A 23,549-nucleotide genomic window follows, 5' to 3' on the forward strand; every position below is an offset into this window, starting at 1 on the left:
CTCTGATGTCTAGATGGATTGTCATGCCTACAGAGATGAAGTTGACTAGTGCACCATTATCAAAGAATATCAATGCATATTGATTCCTAATTTTGCCCCATGCTCTGCACAGCTCAATAGCATCATCATTGGGTTAATCACTAACAACATCGGACACCAATTCCACTAATGTTTTAGGCTTCTTTCCCTTAGGAACTCCCTAATTTTCTGATTTTTTAGCTTGCTACCTATTGGGATAGTCCCTTGCAATGTGACCCTCCTATTCACAAATAAAGCATTTATTTGCACCCATCAATTCCATATGATGAGCCAATGTTTTCAAGGCCTTTCTTTGATGTTTTAGCCTCTTTTCAAGCCGACTTTCAGATCTACCCCTTCTCTCAACCTTTAACAATTTCTTATTCAACTTCTTCCAACTCTCTAGGAAGCCTGAATCCTTCGCACACAACAAAGCATCGGCTGTAGCAACAGTCTCTATGAGTTGAGACATACTAGACACGGTGGATTTTATGCAAAAATCCTCGATTCCTTTAGGCAGCCCACAAACATATTTTTCCACTGGCTCATGAAGGGATACGAGGTGATAAAAAGTGAGGGGCAGCAATGCATCCCAAAACTTTTTATTGTATTGCTCCAAATTCTTGCATTCCTTAGCATCTAGCTTATTCGAAGTTGTCATGATGTCCACCTCAAAGATACTTATCAATCAATTCCATGCAAACATCTACTTGAATTGTACCCATGTTGACAGTGCTCTACCTTGTATCAAAAGCATGGACCACCACTGCAATGCATTCCCCCTCAAGAAAGTGACTGCCTTTCGAATCTTTGAGGATTCGGTGAAACTTCCCCCTAAATACGCTAAATCAAACTATTGAATGAAAGTCAAAGCTTTCAGCCTATCTTAAGCACCACTGAAGAACTCAAGCTTCATTGCTTTTCCATCCTCATCATAGTCTTTTGCTACCCCTTTAGGTGTCAAGTTGTCATACACTAGCTGCTGCAAAAAAGATGCATTTACTAAATTTACATCAAAACCAACACCAAACGGAGCATTTGCATGATCAGTACTCATTCCTTGAACCCCATAAACATTATGGGATGCAAATGCATTACCAAGCATGCTATTTTGTGCCCCATGCATCAAGCCAATGTTGCTATGCATAGGGTTTTGCAAATTTCCAATCATACCCGCATACATTGGGCCTTGCACACCATGCATTGGTTGCTACATACCATAAGGATTTGTAACATACATTCCCGTATACGATCCCTGTCCAACCATAGTAGAAAAATTATGCTACCACCAAAGTACCTTGGCTGCCCCATCATAGCATGCATGCCCAATTGTCCAAAATCCATTGGATTGGCACTTCCATGTTGGCTTTGCGTTTGGATTCCTTGCCCCATAGTTACCAACTGTTTTGCTTCATTCTCTTTGGGAGCTTCAAGTGAAGGCTTTGGCATTACCTTCAATGCACCTTACTGTCCCAGAGCTGTAGATGATGACTTCTTGCCCTTGTTGTCCTTCTTCGGAGCATTCAAAAATCGAGCGAACTAATGATCCTTTACTAATTCAGCAAAGAGATTTGTTGTTGTCCTCATCGATTCTTAAATTGGTCATCAAATTCCTCTTCACTTTGCTAGTCATTAGCCTCATTATATCTTGAAGGCCCTACATCTTGCCCAACAGCAACATTTTCAGCTTGTTGTCCATGGTCTAAGCCTTGTCCGAGATCAAGCACTACATGTCCTTCTTCCCCATGTGAACGTCTATATTGAGAGGTATCATCACAGCTTGATTCCATCTCACTTTATAAAGACATATTGCTGTAATTTCTCAACTGAGCACAAAAATCAGCACTAGCAAAAAGCTTTGGCTTGCAATCAAGTGCCTTGGACCCACCAAATCAAGGGATTGAGTGGTTTCCTAGCAATGGAACTATGCAACCAATCTTCCTTCTCGGATAAGGTGGAAATTCCTCATTAAGCACATAATTACAACAATCAATAAGAAAACATAAACTGAAATTCACACTTCACCTTCATAATCTTGGACAATAAACACCTTGTTGTCCCCCCTTTCAGTATTTCTTAATGGACAGATTACAAGCCAAGATTCTACAATCTCCTTGGCTGATTCAAAAGCCCCTTGCTATAGATGCAATCAGCAAACAAATTGGACAAATTGCCCCTTAAATTTCACCCAAGACTTGCTCTAATTGGACCCCAAATGGCCAAATGTTGCCCCAAATTCAAAATGGATGGACTAGCATCTGAAATCCCTATCAATACCACAAATTACATATGCTAATTTCAGTGTCCAATGCCTTCTACTGATGGAACAGATCTAGAGGTGATTGCTAAACCCTAATTTTTACAGAAATTAAGGGCTTACGGCAAAATTCCCTTTGTTGTCCACCAAATCTGGCTAAGATCTGCTCCAATTGGCTAAGATAAGTTGAGATATTGTGAGAATGGGCTGAAGAAGGTGAGAGAATGCCAGAGGAGAGAGAAATTCCTGATTTCAACACGGGAAATGGCTAAATTCTGCCTACTGTCTATCAAATCTGCCCCAGGAGCTGTCACCTACTACTACTGCCACCACGGAAGCCAAAAACTACCGTCACCAGCCTGTTGATGCAATCGCCAGCCCTAGATAGTGATTCTCCTATTGTTGCCTACCTATTGAGGCCCCCCAATGCCTTTCACTTGGACCAGCAGCTCTTCTCTCTCCCTCAGGCTGCTGAAAACTGACTAAATGGCTAAAATCAAGCCCAAAAAACGTTTTCTCAATTTACATGTGTATTTTTGACAAGTGACAGCCTTCTGAAGCCAATTTTCAGCATGATCCATCATTAAATTAATTTTCGGAATTAAAAGTTCTGAAAATTAATTTCAGCCCTTTTGATCCTGTCTAAATTTAAATGTGCCCATCCATAATTAAACTAGCTAGGCCATTTGCAACTCGGAGTGGTCCCCAACCTCTGTTAACCGTTAGATTAGTATTCATTAATTAATTAATCAATACTATTCCCTAGTATCACCACTAACACTTGTTGGCCAAACAATTGTCCTAGGATCCAAACTGGCACCAACTAACCATCAAAGCCAGGTGGCATAACTAATCGCAACTTTTTCCTTTGACACCCACTACATCCTCAAGGTTCTTGGTCTATTACCATGAGTGCCATGTGCATCACATGTGCTAAACGACCTTGCACATTTGATTAGTAACCTAATCAAATGTTATCAACAAGATTAAAGCATCTCAAAATTTCACGTCCCCGTGACATAAGAAACCGTTGATGGAGACAGCTCAAGATCTACCGAAACTGTGCTCTGCACAATGAGATACATAGTTGTGCTACATGGGTGAGAATGCACATGCACCAAGTGCCACTTGGATAGTATCTCTCGTGGGAAAATTGTTCTATAGAATATCGAGAAAGATTAGGAACTCCCTCTGAACCCTACATATCGATGCTAAAGAAGGAAGAGGAGCATAATGTCAATCTTTGTGTGGTACCGAGAACCATAGCGATAGATAAAAAGGAGGATGAAGCACCTCGACTAGAAGAGCAAGGTAGAAGTCGTTGCCATGATAGTATGAAGAGAGATGTTGCACGATCCACCTCGAGAGGGGAAGCCTCCATGTTCATAGAATAGCAAATCTCCTAGGAAGATGAAACCACGAAGCAATGGTGCACATCCCATGTCCCTAGGCTAGGAAGGACCTATGGCAAGAGAGATCAAAATTTGCAAAACAATTAGTAATGAGATGCTTCAAAGCCAAATAAAACAAAAAAGAACAACTAAATGAAAGATGTGCAATAAGTGTATGTATATGAGTGAATGTAGCAAAAGACTAAAGACCTAGAGGGATGCTAGACTAACATTTTTCTCAATTACCTAGTCAGTGCATTGTTGACATGCCACCCTACCATCACACTTGAGTCACTATCCCCTAAACTCACCAACTTACTCCTTGAATTATTGTCATCTAATCGCCATGACTTTGCCATTTGCCTCAGCCACATCAACATGGAAAAATGGACCTACTATCTTCTGGTTGACCTGTCATGTATGATGTCCTTCTCGACCAAGTCAAACGCATCATGACACCCTACATTTCTTTCAATCAACCCACTACTTGTGCACAAATTTCCTTCAAAAAATATATTTTATTAGTTCTTTTAATCAGCAATACCCACATTCCCACACCAACCCGCAACCAAGCACAAACAATGCAAAACTTAGGGATTTCCTGAAACCCTCCAATCCAACCCCAATTTGCACAAAAGTTTGAGGATTCTCATTATTTCACAAAAATTTATCATTGAATTTTCAAAAAATTTCATGAAATATCATCAATTTGGGGCTTTTCATGAAACACATTCAATTTCTCTCCAATTTCTTTAGGGCTTTTAACAATTGGCCAAACTCATTCGAATTGAGTCCATTAGTTATTTGGACTAATGAGCTTGATCAATGTTTTCAAACATTGAAACAATTGGTTATTACTACACCAATGTTGCAAATTATTGATCCAAATAAACTTTTTGAAGTTCATACAAATGCAAGTGGCTATGCTTTAGGTGCTTCCTTTATCAAGATGGCCAACCTATCACATTTGAGAGTTGTAAGGTCGACAATGCCCAAACATGTCATACCACCTAAGAGAAGAAATTATTGGCGATTATCCATGCACTTAAAGTATGGTGTCATCATTTGTCGCCTGATTTATTATTTAGATGAACTACCATTCATTGAAATGTCTTTGTGATCAGCCCAATCTCTGTAGCCACAAGGCAAGATGGGAGAAGCTTATGCAAGAGTTTGGCTTCAAAATTCACTATACAAAGAATGTAACCAATATGGTTACCAATACTCTTAGTCGAATTCCTAAAGTTAATGCCTTGTCCCTCTCCGAAATTTCAATTGATTTTCATATTTCTCTTAAAGGGCATTGCCAAAACAATCTTCACTTTGATCAAATTTGGCAACTAGTTCAAGAGGGGTCTTGTAGCCCAGAAAGCTTCGGCAGTCAGGATGCTTGAAAGATGGCAGAAAGTATTCCATTCGTAATGGATTGCTTTTTAATAAGGCAAAGTGTGTGTGTCCAATGATCAAGATACCCACAATAAAATTTTATACAAGTGTCTTAATGCACTGAGTGCTAGATATCCTAGCATACACTAGACTTTGGCCTTGTTTACTCGCTTGATTTATTAGCCCCATATTAAGACTATGGCTGAGTCTTATGTGCATGAATGCCCACAATGACAGCTTAATAAAGTTGAACAACATAGATAGGCAAAAATATTGCAACCTTTACAAATTCCCAATAGAAAGTGAAGTAGCATTTCTATGGATTTTGTAGTAAGATTGCTCTATATGAATCGAGGTTGTGACACAATCTAGGTTGTGGTCAACCAATCAATGAAAATGGCTCAATTCGTTCCTACAAAGATGACCATGAAAAGCCACAAGTTGGCCGGTCTCTTTGTTGAACAACTTTATTGACTTTATGGTTTGCTTGATGAAATAGTTAGCAATCAGGATCCTAAGTTCACGAGCCATTTTGGCAAACGGTTTTCCAAAAACTAGAAACTCGATTGTCCGTGTCGTCCTCGGAACATCTTGAAACCGATGGATAGACCAAAAGGACAAATCAAACCATGGAGGATATATTGCATACACATGTGCCCCATAGGCAATCTTCCTCAAATTGAGTTTGCTTATAACCATGCTACGCATTCTGCTACATGTAATAGCCATTTATGCTTATGTAAGGTTTGCCACTAAACTAAGGGGGGTTAAATTTGCAGTCCGTAATTGACTTCCTACATGATATGCAAGAGATGTTAACAATTGCTTGCGAAAGTATTAAAACCGCCTAGAATGGTGTCACATTTATGCTAATCAACACCACTCTCCTTCAAAGCTCCAAGAAGACATATGGGTTTACCTTAAAGTCCCAAAAGACTACAACCAATGACTATTGGTAAGTGCTATAAACTATCTTTGAGATATTGTGGTTCTTTCCAGATTATCAACAAGATAAGTAGCCTATTCTATGAGTTGGATTTACCTTTGAAAATCCAAGTTCACCTTGTGTTCCCCGTGAGTTGTTTGAAAGAATGATTGGGACAAGTTGAACTAATTGTTTGAGGAAGTTTCGTAGCTTGAAAATATTACTTGTTATATTCCACTCAAACCCAAATTGGTTCCTCATCTTAGGACTAAATGATTCTATCAAACCATTTATCTCGAGTAAGAGAAAAACCCACCCTGAGGCAGACACTACTTGGGAGTTTGTACGTTCATTAAAGAATCGTTTTTCTCACTTCATTCCTGAGAATATTGCTGAGAACAACAACCATTTATAAGGGGGGAAGTGTTACATGGGAGTGTAAAAAGGAGGGAGCTGAGCGTAGTGACTCAAGGAGAACAGGGCATCGGCCTCAGGCCCTGTCTCGGTACCCAAGAACCTACCAAGCCCTCGCAAGGCGACACTGAATCCTTTTCTAACACTCACTTTTATTTTCACTCCAACCTTCTTGTATTCTTTGTTTTTCAGCTAGATGCCACCCCTCGCAAGACAAGGCATCGGCCCCGAGTCTTGTCTCGTCCCCAGGAACCTACTAGGTCTTCGCAAGGCAATAAACATCTCAAGGATTTTTATTTCTTTCCTTTTCTATTTTTATCGGGGTTAGAATCCCTGGACATTTAGATAGGCACTAACTGTTGAGATATAAAGGCCTGGTAACCTCCGTGTATAGTATACACACATTGTTTTTGTGAACGCACCCTTTACGTACCCTAAGTATAAATACATTTTATTCTTTGTGTACCAACACATTGTTGGTACGCTCTTATCGTCTCGTACTTCCACTCTGCTCACACTCTCTCAAGCCATCACACTCACTCGTTCACACCTGCTCAAGCTGCGTCCCTATCTCTTCCAACAACAACTGGTATCAGAGCTGTAGGTTCTGTGTACGCTTCCCAAAGTCTTACCAGTCGAACACGACCAGCAGGCAGGCGACTGAGCATTCGTGTCATGGACCAGCAGGCGACTCTCTGCAAGCGGACGATAGGCAGGCGACCTTCAATAAGCAGGCGGTAGGCAGCGACCTCTGCGGGTAGTAGGAGACACGAGGCGCAAGGACCTAGCAGGAGTCGCGACGACTTGCAAGGCGCACGCGGGCACGACAGCAAGGACCACGGGCTGAAGCGTGCTGGGTGAAGACGGCGTCGAACTGCAAACGGGCGGTGATTGCACGACAGTCACGCGACTTCTCTGGGCACAGTGTCATGACGAAGGGAACCAGGACTGCCGACGGCGTAAGACACGCGCGCGTGGAACGGACATCAACGGGCTGTCACTAATGCAACGGTCAACAAACCTCGTCAGTCTTCAAAAAAAAATCAAAAATCTCTTTTAATTTTTCAATTACTCTCTTCTTTTTTATGGGAGTCCACACGCCAAAAGCACAGATCACAGATCTGTGAGGATTTGAGCCAGAGAATTTGGGGCATTTCCCAGATTTGATCCCATCTAGGCTTGACAATATATTCCGAGTCAGAAATTGCACACATTGTGAGAGGTGACCCAAATTAATTTGGGGATTTTGCCAAATTTGTCGAATTTTCGCTCTTCTGGGTAAAATTTCTTGACATTGGATCCCAAAAATTTAGGGCTTTTCATGCATTGGCAAAGTTTTGCTCAACTGGGTCAGTTGATTGACATTTATGCAATTTTGGACTTGAAATTTTGGGGATTTTCACAGAATTTGGCAAATTTCTGCAATTTTGCCCGTTTAGTGGCTGGTTCATGTACAAATAGCAGAAATTTACTTCTGGTTGAGAAAGAACAGCACTGTATCTTGCTGGTACAGCTTGTGCTTTTGCAAATTAGTGCATTTACTTTTGTGTTCGTGATAAAATAGCTGCAACTTCTTCCAATTCAAACATCAAGAGTTTGATGGAGATCAAACGGTTTGATGGTCATGGCTTTGACCTTTGGAAAGAACATATGCATGGCATTTTGTTCCTAAAGGATTGTAAGGATGCTTTGCAGGAAGATAAACCCGCACTAATGTCTGATGCAGATTGGGTCAGAGTGAATAGAAAGGCTGTGGCTGACATAAAGATGGGTGTCACTGATGACATTTTGGCAGACATTAAGGGTTTAGACGCAGGTTATGCAATAAGGGAAGCTAAAAACTACTTATGAGATCACCACACCTGTTAATCAGATGCATTTAATGCACAAGTTGGTAAATATGCGGCTGGATAAGTCAAAGCCTGCAGCTAAGCACTTGAGTGCATTTACAGGGATTCTAAATCAGCTCAAAGATGCCAACTTGGACTTTGATGATAAGTTGAGGGCGATCTTTTTTATCATGACACTATTGGACTCCTGAAAAACCTTGGTGATTTCACTCAGCAATAACCCCAATCTCTCATATGATGGGGTGAGGGGTTCTATCTTGAATGAAGAAATTAGACATATGTCTAGTGGAGAAGGCAGCAACTCAGCTTATAATGTAAGAGGCAGGGCTGAAAAGAAAAATACAAATGCAAGGCAGAGAAACAGGAGCAAGAGCAAAGGAAAGGATAAGAGTGACATTACTTGCTATCATTGTGGTCGGAAGGGCCACAAGAAACTTGATTGCAGGTATTATAAGAAGGAACAAGAGAGAAAGAAGCATGCAAGAGATAAAAAGAATAAGGAAGAAAAGACAGATGCATCGGAGACAACCCAAGGCAAAGAGAAGGCCAATGTGGCCTCTAGCGTGGTCATAGAAGAGCTTTCAGATACAGAGGCTGATGTATTATGTGCAGTTGATTATGATGCCCTTGTATGTCACATGCAGGATATGCAGATTACCAAGACTGATATGATTGATGCACTCTTGTCAGTTGATGATAGTGTCACTCAGACTTGGATTGTAGACTCTGGTGCCTCTTTCCATGTAACTTCTTGCTTGGAGTGTTTTGCTATGTTCAATGCAGGCAGCTATGGAAAGGTGTACTTTGGAAATAACCATGCTTGCAGCATTGATGGGATTGGCACCGTACACTTGTCTTTAGATAATGGTCAAGAGCTTGTGTTGAAATATGTCAGATATATGCCTGGCATTAAAAAGAGTTTACTATCTGTTGGTCAGCTTGACTTGCATGGCTACACCACACTGTTTGGTGGTGGTTTGTGAAAAGTAAAAAAGGATTCCATGCTGATTGCAAAAAGAACCAAGAAGGGCACATTGTATTGTTTGCACTGTAAAGCCTTGAATGGCAAGTTTCTTGCAGTTGCTGAAATTTGCAGCCACTTGGAGTTATGGCATAAGAGATAAGGCCATATGAGCCAAAAAGGACTTGATGTCCTTACCTCTCTGAAGAGGGTTGATGGAAAAGGCTCTAAACTTGATTTTGTAATGAGTGTCAATTTGGAAAGAAAATAAAAAAATCATTTTACTCTGGTGTCTCTCGTAAGTCCAATGTCTTGGACTTAGTATATTCTAATGTATGTAGTATGCCCGTGAAATCATTGGGTGGTGCTGCATATTTTGTCTCCTTTATTGATGATTGTTCCAAGAAAATTTGGGTGTACTTGTTGAAAAAGAAAAGTGAAGTGTTTGTTGTTTTTAAAACTTTTCATGCATTTGTGACCACTCAGACAGGTAGAAAGCTGAAATGCTTGAGAACTGATAATGGGGGTGAGTTCACATCGACTGAATTCAAGTCATTTTGTGACTTACATGGTATTAAGAGGGAGCTTACAACCCCTTACAGCCCTTCTTCGATTGGGGTGGCTAAAAGATATAACACGACTTTACGTGAAAGAGTGCGGTGCATGCTATCCACTGCTAATCTCCCTTATACATTTTGGGGAGAGGCACTCAAAACCGCGGTTCACATTTGCAACCGCTCTCCAAATAGGTCCTTAAATAATGGCATCCCTGAGGAGGTTTGGTCTGGCAAATCGGCCTCATATGACCATTTACACATATTTGGTTGTGATGCTTTTGTGCATGTTAGGGATAAGCTCACAAACAAACTTAACCCAAAATCCACCAAAGGCATTTTCATGGGCTATAGTGATGAGGGTGAATTTGGCTACACAGTGTGGTTACCTCAGTCCAAGAAAATTATTCGCAGCCGTAACGTTGTGTTTAATGAGGCAAATTTGCTAAAAGGCTCTTTAGCCTCTAATGAAGATCTGAAAAAGGTGAAATTTCAGAGTTTGCAACCACCCATTACTTCAGAAAATGAGCCTCAAAGTGCTGTACCACAGGCTGAAACTGATGATCAGCCGGTTATTTTTGAGCCAGATGATGTTGGACAGCAAATAGAAGCACAAGGAGGTCATGGACAGCAAGATAGGCTTGCTGATTATGAAAATGCAGGTGTTGGAAATGAAAATGAAGGTGCTGTACAGCATGAACAGCATGCTGAAAATGGTTTACAACAGAAAATGAATGCTGAAAATGGTTTACCTCCATATGTAGACCCAATTCCTGAAAATGTTGATCATTGGATACGTAGGTCTACACACATAAGAAGGCAACCACATAGGTTTGACCCCTCCTTGCATTATGTGATGCTTACAGATGAGGGTGAGCCTCTTACATACAAAGAGGCCAAGTCATGTGAGTTCAGCAGTAAATGGGAGCTAGCTATGCTGGAAGAGATTAAATCTCTATATGCAAATGATACTTGGGATCTTATGTCATTGCCAAAGGGAAGAAAGCCACTTCCAAACAAATGGGTGTACAAAGTCAAGACAGTTGATGGAAAACCCAAGTACAAGGCAAGGCTAGTTGCCAAAGGTTATGCACAAAAGGAAGGGATTGACTTCCAAGAGGTCTTCTCACTTGTTGTGAAGATGACCACTTTACGTGTGCTTTTTGCTCTTACTGCTCTTTTGGATTTAGAGCTGTATCAAATGGATGTAAAAACATCTTTTTTGCATGGTGACATTGATGAGGAAATCTACATGAAACAGCCCGAGGGCTTTGTAGTTCCTGGAAAAGAGCAAATGGTGTTTAAGCTAAAACGCAGCCTATATGGGCTGAAGCAAGCACCACGGCAATGGTACAAAAAGTTTGATACTTTTATGCTATCTCATGAGTTTACACGCAGCCATGCAGATCATTTCTTGTACATGAAAAAGGATACAGATGGCAGCCCCATCATACTTGTTTTGTATGTGGATGATATGTTACTAGCTGGGAAAAGAAAGACTAGCTTGGATGCTCTCAAAAATCAGCTGAAATCAGCTTTCCCTATGAAAGATTTGGGGAATGCATAGCATATTTTGGGCATGAGGATTCGTAGAGATAGAATGCAGAAATTGTTGTTTTTATCTCAAGAAAAGTAAATTGGAAAGGTACTGGACAGATTTAGCATGGCTGAAGCTAAGCCTTTTGGGGTACCCTTACCTCCTTATCTCAAGCTTAGCAAAGCCAACAGCCCAAAAGATGACGTGGAAGCAAATGCTATGAAGGGAGTTCCTTATGCATCAACTTGTGGCTCTCTTATGTATGCTATGGTTGCTACTCGTCCAGACATTGCTCATGCAATGGAAGTTGTTAGCATGTTTATGTCAAATCCTGGCAAAGCACATTGGGAGGCTGTGCATTCTTCAATACCTTAAGGGTACACAAAGAAAAAGTATTTGCTATGGGCAGGGTGCACTTAGTTTGCAGGGTTATTGTGATGCAGACATGGCAGGTGACTTGGACACACGTAGGTCCACCAGCGGATATGTCTTTACAGTTGCTGATGGGACTGTTTCTTGGTGTTCCAGGCTGCAGAATATTGTTGCACTGAGTACCATTGAAGCTGAATATATATCAGCTACTAAAGCTTCTAAGGAAGCTATATGGTTGAGCAAACTTGTAGATGATCTCGGCATGTCTATGGGTACTGCAGCTTTGGGATGTGATAGTCAAAGTGTTGTGTATCTGGCTAAGAATGCCATGTATCATTCATGCACAAAGCATATAGATATGCCATATCACTTAATCAGACAGATTCTGAAAGATGGCCAAATCACATTGACCAAAATTAAAACAAAAGATAACCCCGCAGATGTTCTCACTAAAAGTCTAAGCAAAGCTCAGCACGAGCATTGCATTCAACTAGTGGGAGTTGGTTAGCTAGAGGTTCATATCAGACCTTTAAGTAGGAGATTGTTGGGATATAAAGGCCCGATAACCTCCGTGTATAGTACACGCACATTGTACATGTGAACGCACCCTTTACGTGCCCTAAGTATAAATACATTTTATTCTTTGTGTACCAACACATTGTTGGTACACTCTTATCGTCTCGTACTTCCACTCTGCTCACACTCTCTCAAGCCGTCACACTCACTCGTTCACTCCTGCTCGAGATGCGTCCCTATCGCTTCCAACACTAACAACAATGGTCATAGTGGTTATGAAGTGACTTAGTACAAATGCACTAAGGACACTTTGGATTTAGAACAGTCGAGTCCTATTTATAGGACTCAAGGCCCTATTGCGCACATTCATTGTATGACCACCACTCTTGGGACTCTAGGATAGTGTGGGCTAGTAGTATAGGATGCCAATCCTTGGGATATGGTCATGAACCGGAGTGCTACTATATCCCAAGCTCAGGGGTGAGCTCATTTGTCTCTATAACTAGGAGGTGAGTTTGATGTCCAATCCCTTTTGTTGTGAGTATAGCTTCCATCATGTCTCGTGTGCAAGTTGAATCCTAGGGGGATGTTTCATCCATCCTCTATTAACCCTCCAAAAGGACTACTTCCAAACTGAAGAAGTGCAACTACTGCCAAGAAATGGGGCACAACTTCATTGAATATTGTAAGTACATTATATCTCAAAAAAAGAAGAGGAGTCGTCCGATCTTGCAATCATACATGAGACCGTGAACTATACTCAATTCAAGAATTATACTTTTTTCATTCAATGTTAATATAATCCTCTATTTATCATGATTATTTGGACGTATTAATGATGATTTTTTTTCTATCATTAATGTGGCTTCTACTTGGTATTTCAACAGTGGTTAAGTACATCACTACTTGCCAAGCATTTTTCTCATCTATTTCTCATATAACTAAGGGGAGAACAGTTATGTGGACAAACAATGCCTCTTACGTAGTTAAAGGCATTGGTCATCTATAGGTTGTCTTTGTTTATGATACTTCTATGAAATCGTAAGATGTTCTCTATGTGCCCAGAACCAAGAAGAATCTTATTTCTATTTCAGTCATTGCCAATCCTCACCTTTGAGTCATTTTCGACGACTATGATCGGCAGCCTCCAGAAATATCTATTGATCATACTTTTTCAACAAGCAATCCTTTTATGGCATTGTTCCTTCAATGCCACATATTTCTAATTTGGTAATTTTTATTTGATGTATTGATGATCTACTTATTATTGGGATCAATGCTGTCCAAATTGTAGTAGTATAGGCATTGTTTACAGTAGCCACCCACTATCATTACTCTTAGTGTACTTCATCCACCTCTAGCTCCCCAATTTGTCAATATTGAGAGGGGTATCCTTACATCACTAACAGACTATTCAATTACCCAATCAAGCATGATCATTTACTACCCTTTTTTGAATCATTGGTAAGCAACGAAGAGTGCCTTCACATACCTCAAGGACACCAAGGATTTAAGCCTTTTCTTGGAAGGTTTTTCATCACTTATTACGCATCGATTCATGGATTGTGATCGGTTAGGCTAGTTATGTAAAAGACATTGTGACAAATCTTTTTATAAAGGCTCTTCCTTCATTATATTTAATACCCTTTAAAACATGATCTGTCATTCATTGTATTGTCGTAGGTTGCTATATCCATCTAGATAAACATATGTAACCATAACCATGTACATAATTTTCTAAGATTTTTCTATTATTCCTCAACCAATCCACCCATTCCATGAAGGGGGATTTATAGGCCATCTCATGGGCTTCGCATTGATGCCCTTTAATCCATGTTATGGGCTCCCTAGGCAATTCAAACTATCATTAAAACACTTATTACCCCTAACCACTTATTACCCCTGTGCTCTAGGACTCTAGTGACACTATGACAAGGTTTATTATGACCATTAAGCCATTTAGGGTTAGGGTATTCTATAAAAGCACACTTCATACAACCCTAGCAGATAGAGTGTGGCATTATTCATTTGGCCATTCCAATGTTGTACTCTCATTCATTCATTAATACATTAGCATTCATTTTGTGATCGAGTATCATTGTGCATCGATTAATTCTCTCATTATCTTTCATTCGCTATCAATTAATCACACGATACTTCACACCTAGGCCAACATCAATTCATAATTGTATGGAAACTTGATTCTAACAATATGGAGCTTACAAAACTTGTAAAAGGTGTTTCTTACAAAATAAAGGTGTTTCTTATCATCCAAAATATTTGTGATCTCAAAAAATATGAAAGAAGCACTTCTTGCTTTTTGCCTTGAAGATTTGACAAACCTAAACATTTGATACCATGTTAAAATAGCAAAATACACATCGAAATAATGAAAGACACAAGTGTTGATTGTAAGGCCCCTTCGAAATCATGATAGATCATTATCCCTCCCTCTCTCTCTATCTATCTAATGCATTAGTATATAGTCTATTGCTCTACATAGAATACATACAAATTGTATGAGCATTTTATTGCATTATTATACAATTAAATGCATTTAGTTAACTACTATACACACTACACTATAGTCAAAATATTCACCTCCCTCTTTTTTTATTTACAAGGGTGCAACACCAAGACTTCTCAAGAGGCCACCCATCGCAATACTATTTTGGCCCAAGCACGCTTAATTGCAAAGTTCCTCTGTCTCTCTCTCTCTCTCTCTCTCTCTCTCTCTCTCTCTCTCTCTCTCTCTCTCTCTCTCTCTCTCTATAAATAGATTATAGTATTATGGCACCTCTGCTTCTAGCAATGTGAGTAAGAGCAAGGAGATTGAAGAGGATGTGGACAGTAGTCATGATATGTTCTCTAGGATTCAAGAGTGACTTTTTAGTACTTTCAATTTATGTATTGAACATTTTGTCAAGGTCCATGGGTCTTGTTTGACACTTTTACTAGATATATCCATGTTTATCGCTTTTATTATATATACAATATATCTTTGCTTTAACTTGATACTTAATATTTGACTTTCCTCTTAAATATTCTCTCTTTGATCTTTGTAAATAATAATATGGTCACTTTTCTTTTACCACAATATAAATAATAATGTGGTTTAAAAAATTATAAGTAGCATCCATATTCTTGAAGAGATGACATTGTTTGGAGGTTATATTGTAAAATCTGATTATCCATCATGTACATAATGAAATAAGTCTATTTTTTTGAACATTTATATATACTAGTTCTATGACCATTAACTACCATAGGATAATTTCTAAGAGTGTACATAATTTGAAAAATGCAAAATGGGTAAGAAATTCTCCTATCTTTCATGTTTTTCCTATAAACACATTTGACTCTTGAAATACTTCAAGCTTTAATGATCAATTTTTATGAGAAATTCACTGCCTAAAAGATAACGCTTTCATATCTTCAAAGCATGAACCACAACTAAGAGCTCCTTTTCATAAATGTCATACATTTTCTTCACATCATTTAGACTAACTTTCAAGGCTACATCATGGCCTTCTTCATCAAGCACTACACGAATACAGTATCTATAACAAATAGTGTTTGCTTCATTATCCCCAAGCTTTTAATAGTTCGCACATCTCTAGAGTGTGGTGTGTATTTACTACTAGATTGATAGCATTTTGATTACCATTGGCGACTTGGGCTTGTTATTAAAGACCTTGCTTTGTCATTTGTTTGAACATTGCTTCACTATGTGGCCTGTTTATCCACATGTAAAATAATCTCCTTCTTTCACGAAGCATTGTCTTTCTTCTTGAAAAAGTTATTTGACTTATGGTTATAGATTGGAGCAAAGTTAAGGAGCATTTGGAGGTGCATATGGATTCGTCTTCTTTTGCTTTGCTGGCTGCTTTTGCTGTTGTTTTTGTCCTTCTTTAGAGGCTGAATATTTCTCATGAAAGCCACTCTTTTACTACCATTCTTTTGGATTGGTCCATGTCTCATATCTCAACATGGTCAATGAGTTCCCTGAGACCAAAACCATGATAATGATTAGGAGCAGTATGAAGTTTAAAATGTAAACCTCCTCCAAACTTTCTTAGCTTTTCAAAGCTGCTGATTTTCTTGAAATGTTGAACCTTCAAAAGTAGCTCCCAAAATCTCTTTTTGTAGTCATTAAATGGCTTGTTTTCCCATTGACAAAGCCCCATCCCATTCCAATTTTAATCTCTTTTGAGATGAACAAGAAGAATTTGGCCTTGTACCATACAAACAAAGGATCTCTATGATTTTGGGGCTGCAAACTTAATATTTTCTTTTTCCTTTTAGTTGTCACAACCATATAAAATCTAAAATTGATAAATAGACTTGTGAAAAAGATTTGGATTTTGCGAACTAGAATACATTTTAAATTTGATCATCTTTTCAAACTGAGATAGTGACTTAGTCTTCTTCTTATGTCTTCATCCATGCCCAAATCTTGAGGTTGAAGATGAAGTAATTGATCCATATGGCAGCTCCATGGATGGCCGTGTTATAGTCCTTCTATGAGCAACACCAAGCTTGGGTGGACATTGCTCTGGCTTTCATCGAGCAAGTTAGCATCTCACCTTGCTGTACTTGAATCTAGGCATCATTGTGACACGTCTTGAACTAGACTCAAGAAAGCAAAATGCCACAATTTTCTATTCTCCCACTTGATTGCCTCTTGGAAGGAGATACTACATTACTACTTGGCATCCCCTTAATTCAAGACAAGCGACTAATTCCCTTCAAACTGAGAATCTAGTCACCTCCAAATTGCTTGACTAACTTGATAAGCACTTAGAATGTGAAATGTAACAAGATGGTAAGATTGAATTTGAGCACTATCGGAGATGCTATCATTCCTCATCAATCTTAGGTTTACCTATTGTATCATCAATACTTTTGGATTCCTCAATCTTACAAGCTGATTCAAACTAGCTTGGAGGAATGGCTCCAGCAGCATCCACCCTTTGCCTAGATTGCAAAATTCATCTCTATGGTTGAACCAGGATTTTGTGCATCCAAAGATTTTATTGAAACGAACTGCCAATCATATTTATTATAAAATGGTAGTGGACAAGAGATGGATGACAAAAGGCAAATAGAGTTTGGTCATCCAAGAATAGTAGCGCTAAGTAGCATCATCACCTAGTTCAATTGTGGAGTTCCCTATAGGAGAAAGTTCTAAAGAGTTTTAATAAGGGGTCTCCCCATCGGTGATATATTGCAATGCAGCAAGATCTCTTGTAGTAGATACATCTTGTGCATCATGAGACTCTTGCTCATCTCTTCATGTCCTACTCAGTGACCAGATGGGTCTAGTCATTTTCAAAGCATGGATTTTAGCGACATGAGCACATACAATCATCCATTCCTAGGTTTTGGGCATGCCATTGATAGTCACTCTACAGTTGACGCATTACCATGTCTTTCATTTTCTACGTTGGACTGGTCATTTGTATATCTGGAGTGACACATAATGCCTTCAATTTTGATTCAACCTCAAGTATCTTGGGTCACGTGGACTGTTCAAGAACTATTATTTCAGCGAGTGAATTCCATATCTATGTTGGTGTGGTCGTTAGAAAGGCAGTTGCTCTGTGGAAGAAGAGCATCCATTTTGCCCCAATTGTACCCACTTCATGATTGCCTTTCCTTGTCATTGTAGCCTTGTGGCTTCCTACCTTGTTTTCTACTTGTCTTTGACACAAGTGGGGTTGGCTAGAAGGCCCTTTGTAGATATTTCATTTGTTTAATTCAAAATCCTGAGAGAGAGAGAGGTAAAACATTTCAACATCCACAAAAGGACAAAATGACCTATGAGACCATGAGTTACAACCATGTATAGAGTAATGTAACACAACTATCTGGAAAAGAAACAGTATATAAAAGCTAAAAAAGAAAATCCCGATACTATCACACATGATGAAGGCACTAAGATGCCAAGGTTGGGGTACTATAGATGACACGAGCATCCATAATGTGTGTGTGTGTGTGTGTGTGTGTGTGTGTGTGTGTGTGTGTGTGTGTGTGAGAGAGAGAGAGAGAGAGAGAGAGAGAGATGTGGCCCTCTCTAAATATTCCAATTCATTAATTCAAACTTCTATGGAGAGAAGAGAGAGGTAAGTGTTGCAAATTTGCGCTAGAAATGGCACAACATCAATTAGATTTTCTTGGAGACAGCTCAGCTAGAAGAGAGGTATGTGTTGTAAACTTGCACTAGAAAGGGCTGAACATCAATTAGACTCTCTTGGAGACAGCTATCAATTAGACTATCTTGGAGAAAGCTCAATGAGTTACTACAAAGAAGCTTTCAAATCAAATCAGACATGAACTTTAGCTAGAATGCAAATATACTCTAAACAGGTAAATAAATTATGTTTATAAGCAAGAGCCCATATAGTGAGACCATTACAGAACGTAAAGTAGAAATGATACATTCCAGTTCATTAATCCATTTTGATTCCCCATCAGGCATAACAAGAGCAAAGATCTCATAGGTGAACCTTCATGCAACACTGTTGCATGTATCACATACATGACAATTATATAACAATTGCTAACTATATACTAGCACATTACAATCATATCCTGTAGTCATTTGTGAATTTCTCACTTGGAAATGCAGGTAATGTTTAGTTGGCATGGCAAAGAAGATCGAAATGTTCATACATCTAGTGACAAAGCTGAAATTATTTATTACCTTCCTACGATGTCTATTTAGTGTCTAAGCAAAAAACCAGAACTGTATTTAATACTTTCCACAAATAGAGATATTGAGCAATCTTCAAGTACTCTCATAGTTCATTTCTTGCATTCTAACTCGTTTCAGAGCACTGCAATCAATCTACCATTTCACAAAATCAAACAATAAAGATTTGATGTTCTGCCTGAGCTCTGAAGTTTTCAAAAAGGCGGCAGTGGCTTACAAAAACCTCTATATCATTACCTTTCCATTATATTGAAAAGGCTAAAGCACCAAAGTTCATACATATATTAGGTGACAATGTTACAAAACCTGATATTGTGAAGGAAAAAAGCATACCTTCCACCTAAACTTGTGCCTCCCACACGCTTAAACTTATCAGGTGACTCCACAAGCAGGATACTTACTCCAGACCCAATATTCACCTACCATGAGCAAAAGAATGAGATTATGTTAATAATAGATAAACCCTTTGTAAATTACTATGATAATGAATAAACAAAGACATAAAGAAATGTGCCACAAAGAACTGACAGAAAATAGAAAACTAAATCCTCCTATAGCATCTTTTGGTAGATCATGCCAAAGGTCACACTAGTAATGTGTAAACATTAGTCCATAGAGCAATCGCCTCTGACATCAGATAAGTGTTGTAATGGCTCCCCAACCTAATATTGTCATAACCATTATTAATCAAGCAACATTCGATTGACTGGATACTAGTAATGTGTAAACATCAGTCCATAGAGCAATTGCCTCTGACATCAGATAAGTGTTGTAATGGCTCCCCAACCCTAATATTGTCATAACCATCATTAATCAAGCAACATCCAATTGACTGGATAATTTCATCAAACAATAACAATATGAAAATGCAGATGCAACTGGAACTTCTGTTCCAAAATTCAAACATATTGACTTAAAAAGATGCATGTCACATGATATATACACCACACCTCGAACACAAAGGTACAACAGCCGGTTTGCAAAAGAGATGCCAGCCAATTAAGCCTCTGCCAAAAAACAGCACGCACTAGAATGCCAATAGCCTACCTACTAGCACACAGTCAGCAAACACATTTAAAGAATAAAGGTTTCAACAGACTTGCAAAGTAAAGAAGTGAACAGGTTCTGGCTAGTCTCATGACCTGTGGCAAATTTGAATGATTTACTACAGGACATATAATGTACATGTACTTACAACAAGGTAAGGGTACAGGGTCAGGTTGCCTTCTATCAATACACCACTTTCACAAGGACTCTCAGGTACTCTAGTATTTCTCACACTCTTTGTTTCCTTTACATACTTCTCCTTCTCACTGTGAGGATTGACAGCAGGTTCCTCCAGTTCATTACCAAGTAAAACCTCATCTTCTCCAGAAGAACCATCACTCTCGGAGGTGCTCTCTTCTGGTGACTTGATAGGTCGCTGAATGACACCCCCTTGGAAGGACCCTGCCAATAAATACAAGAAGTGTCCCAAGTGTTAGATCAGTACAAAGAGCCATTGTAAGTATCTTTGCAACTACCTTTTAGATATTAAAATTCCACTATAGCTGCAACACAAACCTAAACTTGTGTTTAAACAGAAAATCTACAATAGCATAAACATTTCTATAAAGATAACCAAGAACAGAGAAACGCAATGTGGCACAAAGGTCAAATACCAATTGTAACCCAAGCAAACAATTGGAACATACCTTTTGGATATTCAAAGGTCTCATGCTGAGAGTGTTTTGTAAGAAAGTCAATGCCTCGAACCAAGCTTCACGTCAGCAGCCAAACAAGGCAAGAGTATAAGCTGTATTCTGTTATGAAAACGCACATGCTGCAAGTTCTCAACGAGATTTAAATTAAGCCCATGGATTAAATGCCCCTATTCATGGGAGATGATTGTACTAAGCAAAACAAAAGATGGCCCTTTATCACATCATTCGCTAGGCAAAGAAGCTAAGTTCCAACCAACCTTATGAGCTCATCTGCACGCTTTAGCTGCAATCCAGCAATTTCGTAGAACTGACTATTGAATTTTCTGGCTCCGCCCCTGCAAAGTCACAATTCTGTGGTTCAACCTCAAAATCTCAGCCTCAATTAAGGTCAAATATTTCGTGTACACCCAAGAAGCATACCCTGTCGCTCCAAGGGCCCTGCCTCCTGTCACCAAAGAGTGCTCTTTTGTAAGCAATAGAAATTCTTCCATTCTCCAAGTTTCTGCTCAAAGGGAACATACCGAGAGCAATCTGAGAAGCAACAACTTCAGCTACTTCACAAAACTTCCAACAATTTACTTGGAATTAAGCAGTCGTACCAAAACACTTGAAGTAAAGCGTGCCTCTGCCAGGCAGTACAACCGGGGCATGGCTGGAAGTCCAAATCTTGTGAACTTGGCTCATGCTCTTGGCCTTGCCAATGTGCCCTCCAGTATTTGCTTCAACCTCCAGTTTGCCATTCACCACTTCACAGTTCACACAGCTATCTTTAAGTTTTTCTTCCTCGTAATGAGAGACACAATTGTCCATGACATACTCTCCATTGCGAAGTGTACAGTATGATGAAGTACCAATGCTACTATCCCTCATTGTAGCTCCATGCTGCTTGCCCTGCCATGCACCTGTTCCATTCTCTGACATACAGTCTCCTTGAACAATGGAATCTACAAAGAAATGACTGTCATTGTTATTAACAGCCCTTCCGATCAATGGATTGGCTGAAGACATATCACCTGGCAATGCAGGTGATACAAGGTTCTCAAATGGCTCAAAGTACACTACTTTACAAAGTGTACCACCAATGTCAAGACCAAATCTTGCATGAGATGATGCACCTCTCCAAGTTGTTGGATCAGCAGGAGATTTTAGGCAATCCAATGTAAATGAGTTAGATTTGTTAAACGACTTGCAAGAACCTGAGGTACAATATTTCCAGGGGTCGACTGACAACTCCCTTTTGACAGTACTCATGTTGCCAGAACAAGGCTTGAAAGTTAATATGATGGTACAAGGAGAGGCAAGATCTTGAAGGCAGGCCCAGATAAATCTGTTCAACCACCAGTTTCATTCGATTGTAGTCACGTAAAACAATTTGAGTGGAAATTCATTCACTGCCGTGCTGCAATGTTTCTGTATATAGCCACCTTCACGGCCAATTAGATACCAGTGGTCATACCATTCAAAGCACCTCCATACGGTTGAAGGAGCTCTTTACTGTCTTCGAATATACAAAAGTGGCTATCAGGGCTGATAATCAAGAACCACATGCATGAAGCCAGCAGACTCACTAGCTGTTGATTTCTGCAACAGTTTAAAAGGTAGGATTTCAACAAGTAGAGAAATAGGCACACTTTACTTCAACTGTTGTACTTGTGGCGACAAAGCTGACAGCAACAAACATAACCAGAAGAACTAAAAAACATGAAAAGCATTATAAACAAAACATTTGATCAGCCTCATGACAAATTAATGGCTCTGAAACTTGTATTCTACACATGCAATTCAGACTGCTAACCATCCATAGTTTGCCACTCATGACAGATGAAGACTGCTATCCTCATGACAGATAAAATGTGCTGCTATCCATCTATTTTGCCACTCTTTGATAAAGAAATTGATCAAAAAGTGAGAAAGCAGTCAGGCGAAGAAAAATACGATCAAAGTCCACAACCAAAAAACAATAATCCAAAATGCGCGCACTCGCACACGCACACACACACACAGAATTCAGGGAACAAAGTCGAAATCAGACATTGAGAATGCAGTTAGACGAAACCATCAAGGACCAAAGTCCATTAGTTTGCATATAAAAAAGCGTGAGAGAAGTCTCTCTGGGGGAGACCAAGATCAAAAACTGAGAAAGCGGTCAGGCAAAAAGGGAAGGATCAAAATGCTCCAAAGAAGTTGTGATTGAGAAAATAAGAGAAGCAATTCCTGAGAAAGAAAGTCCAAACGCACAGACAGAAGGACTGAATCAGGAACTGAGAGCTAAAGGAAGGAGACGAACCTGGAGGATTAGCAGAGGGGGGAGGTCAGGAGCATGCGATTGCTGCTGCAAGACGGCTGTCAGGTTGCGCCCTGTTGATGAGACAGGCAGGAGGAGGTGAACAGCCAACCAAACATCACCAGCCAAAGATGGAGTCCACCTTCTTTTCGCCTCTCTCTCTCTCCCCCCTCCTCCTCTCTCTCTCTCTCTCTCTCGCGCCAGACGTAGACGACAATCACAAAACGTTTGTTGCATTCATCAACCAGCAACCTTTTGTCGAAAAAGTCGTGGATCGAGTCAGACTTCTCAATTAGTCCACTTCCACATGGCACAAACTTCTGTGTTATTTGCCAATATTTTAGTCGATAGTATTTGTGCATTTCTTTCTTCTGTTGTTATTCTCGCTTGTTTACTGCAGTCGACTAGCCCTAAGGCTTAGAAGTTAGTGCATGCTTTTGTCATGGTCCTTTCGATAAAGTAGAGCCATTGACTTTCGATGTTAAACTTATGGATCTTTTTTGCACTTTTTGTACATTGTTGGGCTTCCCTCTCACAAAGTAGGCTAGAGCATTTGGTTGTGGTAGCCCGTGGGAGTTGAAGAATTTTCCCTTAAAAAAATCGTATGAAGAATTACTAGACGTCCTGTGTTTAGATTCCCTCGATGTGACTTTACTAACAATTAGG

At 39.6% G+C, this 23,549-nt stretch overlaps 1 protein-coding gene across 4 annotated transcripts in view; it reads right to left on the reverse strand.

The window, feature by feature from the left end:
• The window catches only part of LOC148029881 (pantothenate kinase 1-like), a 55,556-nt gene extending 32,446 nt beyond the window's left edge, over positions 1-23,110 (reverse strand). For 3 of the 4 annotated variants that reach the window (XM_087686191.1, XM_087686193.1, XM_087686194.1), the window contains exons 1-7: positions 22,887-23,109; positions 21,199-22,180; positions 21,020-21,101; positions 20,857-20,934; positions 20,591-20,655; positions 20,092-20,345; positions 19,230-19,315 (exon numbers count right to left, since the gene is read on the reverse strand). In XM_087686191.1, the coding sequence (XP_087542317.1) occupies positions 19,230-19,315; positions 20,092-20,345; positions 20,591-20,655; positions 20,857-20,934; positions 21,020-21,101; positions 21,199-21,850 (1,217 nt within the window). In that variant the 5' untranslated portion in view covers positions 21,851-22,180; positions 22,887-23,109. Of the gene's footprint in view, positions 1-19,229; positions 19,316-20,091; positions 20,346-20,590; positions 20,656-20,856; positions 20,935-21,019; positions 21,102-21,198; positions 22,181-22,886 lie in introns of all 4 variants that reach the window. The other variant, XM_087686192.1, reaches the window with a different exon arrangement.
• Positions 23,111-23,549: the final 439 nt, after the last annotated feature.

Source organism: Lygodium microphyllum, chromosome 10 (genome assembly GCF_053477565.2).
Source record: "Lygodium microphyllum isolate KBCC chromosome 10, Lygodium_microphyllum_v1.1.10, whole genome shotgun sequence".
NCBI lineage: Eukaryota > Viridiplantae > Streptophyta > Polypodiopsida > Schizaeales > Lygodiaceae > Lygodium > Lygodium microphyllum.